Genomic DNA, 6,351 nt, shown 5'->3' with positions numbered 1-6,351 from the left:
CCAACTCAAAGATCCGTAACTCAAAAACCCCCAACTCAAAGATTTCCAACTCAAAGATTTCCAACTCAAAGATTCCCAACTCAAAGATTCCCAACTCAAAGATTCCCAACTCAAAGATTCCCAACTCAAAGATTCTCAATTTAATACTTTGAACATATACACCCTCAGATCAAAGATCTTCAACTCAAAGCACCCCAGCTTAAAGATTCCCAACTCAAAGTCCCCCAACTCAAAGCACCCCAGTTTAAAGATTCCCAACTCAAAGTCCCACGACTTAAATACTTAGAACATGTAGACCCCCAGATCAAAGACCTTCAACTCAAAGCATCGCAGTTTAAAGATTCCCAACTCAAAGTCCCCCAATTTAAATACTTAGAACATGGAGGCCTTCAAATGAAAGACTCTCAACTCAAAGCACCCCTGCTTAAAGATCCTTAACTTAGGTACTTTGACCATCGAGACCCCTAACTCAAAGACCCGCAACTCAAAGATTCTGAACTTAAAGACAGTTGTTCTACCCTACACAGTATAAACGGAATTCACCTGCTCGCTGGCAACCGAGAAAATAACTGCTAACTGCATACTGTTGGCAAATAACAGACACACGTGGGGACTCAAAATGACGCGGTCGATGATGTTTAACAACAATAGTTCGGGTCCCGTGAGAAATATTTCAGTCAAACGTGCGTATTTCTGGGTCGATATTATTCACGCTGCATCCATTGTATCAGTATGTAAGCGACGCCCGATATCAGACCAAGGGAAGCCATTCGAACGTGGCGGACGCCACCCAAAAGCAATTACCGTGAGACGTCGTGCGCGGGAGTATTTACATCATGCAGAGTGGATGCAAATTGATACTGCTCGATATTTACCTTCGGTGGGTATTTGCGTTGATATCGGGTCGTGAACGTGCGCGTTCTCGTGAGTGACAGCCTTGACATCTTGGACCACCACGCACTTCGTGCTATCTATCGGCCGCATGGAGCTCACTGCTGGAAAGAAAACAAAATTCCCTCTTTAAGACGTAAGTCGATCAACATCCTATTCAGTTTACTTTGTACTCAATAAATTAATCAAGGTAGCATACACTCCGCGTTGGAGCATAAAGAACGACTGAACAGAATTTCATCCGAATTTGACAGAAATAGTAGGAGTTGTAAAGAAATCATAAAAATATATATATTCCAATTTAATTTCAATTAGTTATTGTTCATTCGCTAATAATTCCAGAAGATATCGAAGGTTTTCATGTTTCGTTTCGTGGACAGGATGAACCATTCGCCTGCAAAAATGTCCACCTTGTTTATCCCCTGGCATTATTTTCATAGGAACTTTACGATCCATTTCGTCCCACCAGACCAGAGCCACGGTTTCTACGTGCACACGCGTCAACCGTGTAACAGCGCCGCACGCAATCAACTAGTTATATTCTTAATGTACGTGGTCGTCGCTCGAGACAAAATAGCACCGTTACGAGACTCTTTTATTGCGCCAGGAATCAGACACGGGGCTTTAGTCGAACGTCCTGGAGGACCGTAATGGGTTCATAAATTCGTGCAATCGCTTTTGAATTACGCTCGCGACGCTGGATTTCCAGCCGGTAAGTTTTCAAGAAAGACATTCGAATGATACCAGTGGCTGTACCACTGTTTCTGCGTTTAATATACGACCATCACGCGGTCGGTAATTGTACGGGACGCGTGGGAGGGAGTGGAGTGACCGTGATATGGGCTAACGCAATGTTTCCCAACCTTTTTCAAACAAACATCCCTTTAGGAGAGACGACATCTCCTAGAGGGGAAAAAATATGCTGATATTAGGAAATTTATTCTGACGACACTGAAGGTTTAATGGAAACGTTTTATAGATATATGAAAAGATACTTTGAACGACAGTTCTGTCAATTTTTATGAAGATATGCTAGTTATTGGTACAAAATTCGAATTTGTGTGTTTGTGATTTCTCTGTAATTCATCAAATAAAATTTTCGTGGATTTATATAAAAAAATCAGGTGTAAAAAAATAAGAGTCGACATTTTCATGGACATTTCCCATCGTTTGCCATTTTCACCTTTCTATTTTAGGATTATTTCGAATATCGATTGGCTGTTCGGCGGCGATATATCAAGGAATAGGGGTAAAAATGAGCATGAAATATCGATGACCCGTGTTGCAATAACCTACATGTCACATGCTCACCTAATCCTGGATGACTAATGAGTGTTGAGTGTACATATCACGATACCTTAGCTGGGTTACGTGATACCACGATGGGTAGCCTAATAGTTACTCTACAGCGTGTTCAATCTTCACATTTCGAAGCTTACTAATATAAAAACAATGAAATAGAATGTAACAAAAAATTGTATAGCTGTGATTTACGGTGTATAGTAATTATTCATCGAAGCTATACACTAGGGTGGTCATTATTTCAATGATGTTTAAAATCTATGTTATGCACCCCTAAATACCTTGCAAGTACATAAAAAAATATTCCTGTAAAATTTGAGCTCTTAGTGCCTCAAACCATCGAAAAGTTTCAATGGTAAATACATGGATTGTTTTCAATCGGTTACTTTTTCTCTTATAACACCATGAAAAATTAATAAAATGATTTGAAATTTGGCAAAGTTATTACTCATAGTACAGAATCAATGAAATGTTTACTAGACAGTAGTTGGGCCCTAAAGAGGATCATGCCATAAGGTCGGGTTACCCTTAATGCAATGACAAAACTTTGTTGTTTTTAACTTCTTGAAAGTGAAAATTGTACCGTCGTATTTGTGGTATTCTTATAACACCATCAATCTCAAATTTTGCAGGAATATTTTCTTACGTATTTGCAAGGTATTTAAGGGTGCGTAACATAGATTTAAAAAATCATTGAAATAAGGCCCAACCTAGTGTATACATTTCTATGAATAGGGATGTACGTGTAACGTAACCTGTGTGCATCCCTATAAAAGTATAATTAATTTACTTTGATGGGGTGAAAAAAGGGTGTAATAATATTTCGAAGGTGATTTATACGATTTTCGCAGCATCCCCGTCGACCCAATTAGGTTAACGCCGCGCTCACACTTCTCGCGAGTTCTTCACCCACGCTTCATTTATATTAATGTCTTCCGGACAATAAGTGCGAGTCTCGTCAAATTTAAATTTACCGCTGAATCCCACGATAAAATCCTTATCCGCTGCCCCGTGGTAATCGCGGTTAAATTAATTATCTGTCCCGGTAGCCGCGTCCGCCGCGAATTAATTACGCGGGTTAACGAGAGTTTTTAAAAGCGAACGCTCGCAATACAACGTGCCTAACGACCTCTTGGCTTATCAACGCGTCGGTGCTTTCGCGCCAGCTAATTGAATTCGAACATTACTGCTGCTAGAACGATCTGACAAATAGATAATCATGCGCTGGTCATCAATATTTTATGTTCATTTCTCTTTAGTTGTTGTCTTTTCACCACGCGGTTCCTACCTTTTCATTTATCGCGTCCACGTTATTGGGTTTGCTATGTTCGCGATTGAAACGTTCATTCGCGGAAGTCGATATCGCCTGACGGAAATGAAAATTTTTAATATAAAATTCGAATATTTTCTTTCGCGGGCTATGATGGTTCACTCGACATTCCACCTTTCCTTCAATGGCAATATATGTGCTTATATGTAGCACTAGCAGGATAGCATTGAGCTAATAAACGTTGAAGGACCTATAATTAAGTTTAAACGAATACAAGTGACCCTGGTTGGCAATGGAATTTACCAATAGAGTTCGACGTTATTGGTAGAGCGACCTGTTATATCGACCAAGCACTCTGCATTACCAAGTCTTACCAACAGAGCGTGCTGCATTGCTAACAGAGTACTCTACTTTGCCAACTGGTCTCGCTTTTCTCCCCACTCCACATACTCATCTAAATCCGATGATCTCTCGGATGATCTCGACGGATCTCACTAATAAATCTCTCCACATACTCTTTCTTTCTACAATCCGTAACACTGTATTCTTTAGTCCAATATCAATATTTCGCGTAAATCAAACAGTCCAAAGGTGAATCAGTGTTGTTACTTCGTCCTCTTGCTAACCTACATATAAATTCGTATTAAACGTTAAATAAACTTGCACAACTGACGTCTCTTTACTTCAGTTACGTCGCACACGCGTTCAGGGCTAGAAGCCATCGCTCTTTACCAACGTTTTCCGCGTCAAGCTCATCAAGCACATCCATTCCCGCCACTACGTTTGCGTTTTACCAAAGGAAACTTCTCGCGGGCAAGAATGGACAGCGCGTACAATTACTGGCATATCGTTCCTTTGATTTCGCGCGTCAACCATGACGGACAAATTACCATTCTCGCGTAGAACGCTCGACGCATGCGAACTCGCGTTGCAAACGAGGAATCGACTGCGAAATAACTGGGAAAGAAGCGGCGCTTCTCCCCTGGGACAGACGTTGTCCGTTATGTAACTATAGTTGAAATTGAGTTGCAGTGAACCGTGAATGACCTTATTTCGCCAAAAGCAAACCCGACGTCGTTCTCGATCGCGTTTCGTGAGCCAGCGTCGCCTTCAACGTGTTCCTCCGATGAGCTTGATCGTCGAGAAACTGAAGTAAATGAAAAGGGTTCAGTTTTGAGACGAGTGTTGGTAAAGTAGTGGAATACGTCGGTAAGATTTGGGAATATCGAACGCTTGGGTGATAAGGCAGGTTGCCTTGTCGGTAATAATCTGATTAGGATTGATTGGCCCAATCGTTACATAGATGGCGTGGCGTTGATGTTTTTTGTTTTTATTTTTTACGGTGAATGGGAATTGTAGTCCCATATTTCACCACTATGTGTTTGTACGTTTTAAATTTCCCTTTTTCTTTGGACAGTTTTTATTTTTCCATTGTTTATCTTACGGTATATAGGCTTTTCGATTCTTATATTTGTTAGCTGATCCTAACTCAACCATAAAAAACCATGGGATTCGAACCCAGGCTCTCAGCGTGGTAGTCGGCTACGGTACTCGCTGCTCCACTGTCCGCCTCCTCGTGGCGTTGATCGTTTTAATAAATTACTTGAAGTACCAAAAAGGATCGTGAATGTTCTACGAGATAAAAACACACGTTAATAGGTAATAGATGATAAAACATCCGTGGATCGAAGTTTCTGAATTAATATCGGCAGAGTTTGGAGTAAGGTTACGCCCCTGTTCAGCACCTTGATTCACCCTTTGATTCGAGGTAGGGAAAAGGCGAAGTCGGCTGGGAACGACAGGCAAGGGCCTCGTTCGACGAGTGCAAAGGAACAACTTTTTCAATTATATTCCCTCGGATCGATAGAACGATTCATTCTCGAGAATGATTCCCGGATTATCGAAGGATTATCCAGCTACCCACTCCTCTGGTTATACTTCTGCTTTCTTTCCCCGTGTTATAATGAAATGTTTACTATCGATCCGTCTATCGTTTCCTTCCCGTCCACCAAATGGGTGGGGGGTAGCCGACTCCCTTCGCTATTGAAAATCTTATCAAGCGATGTCATTTACTTGTGTTGAAATTGAAATATACCCAAATCCGTTACCATCGACATTCTTTATGAAAAGTACAGAGTGTATTCTAAACAAGGAAACATGAATGATAAATGTTGGAATATATACTATGATTCAACCTTTTTATTTTACTACAGAAATAAATGTGCCGAAAATATATGTCACTGTAAAATAAGAAAAGAGAAAGTTTAGTATATGACCTGCCCTCTCAAGTGTCATTGAGGATCCTTCCTACAGTTTCCCAGAGCCTAAACAGATGTATGAAAACTGCAGTGCTCAGCTTTTTGTAAAAAAAAAAAAAAAAAATATTACGGCTTACACGTTACATTTAGAAATAAAATCACAACTTTTATTTAATAAAATTAGTATTTTGTTATTTCATTGTACCCCCACTTCCAATAATAAAATTCATCTCCGTCTTGCGTTTAATCGAAGCCACTCGATAAATATAAATAAAAGCCAGCCCACGCAAAATAATTTACGTTTTCTCTCTCGAGGGTTCCCCATATTACCGCAACGATAACTTCCACGAGAAAAAGGAATCGAAACACGCGCGTTCGACATACAGAAAAATGGCGGAAACTGGCAGCAATACGTTCCATTGGAAACCGCGGTTCCAGAACGTCGCGGGCTGCTCCCTCCCCGAGGAGTCGTGGGAAAAACCGCGTGCTGGGCAAAAATCTATCCGCGATTATTAATAGCAACCGTTCGACTGGCGCTTGGCCCACATCGATAAATAGTTCCGTACACGAGCGGGTAACGAGGGCCATATTTAACCCTTTACGGACGCAGTACACTGAGCGATGGCCAAC

At 40.9% G+C, this 6,351-nt stretch overlaps 1 protein-coding gene across 6 annotated transcripts in view; it reads right to left on the bottom strand.

Annotated features, from left to right (window-relative positions):
• Positions 1 to 6,351, bottom strand: part of LOC128875378 (teneurin-a) — a 770,168-nt gene that overhangs the window by 35,843 nt on the left and 727,974 nt on the right. For 5 of the 6 annotated variants that reach the window (XM_054120900.1, XM_054120902.1, XM_054120903.1 and 2 more), the window contains one exon: positions 876 to 995. In XM_054120900.1, the coding sequence (XP_053976875.1) occupies positions 876 to 995 (120 nt within the window). The remainder of the gene's footprint in view (positions 1 to 875; positions 996 to 6,351) is intronic. The other variant, XM_054120901.1, reaches the window with a different exon arrangement.

This window comes from Hylaeus volcanicus, chromosome 4, assembly GCF_026283585.1.
Source record: "Hylaeus volcanicus isolate JK05 chromosome 4, UHH_iyHylVolc1.0_haploid, whole genome shotgun sequence".
In the NCBI taxonomy this organism is placed as follows: domain Eukaryota; kingdom Metazoa; phylum Arthropoda; class Insecta; order Hymenoptera; family Colletidae; genus Hylaeus; species Hylaeus volcanicus.
Note: the sequence above shows the minus strand (reverse complement) of the source record. Positions and strands in the feature narration are given on the sequence as shown.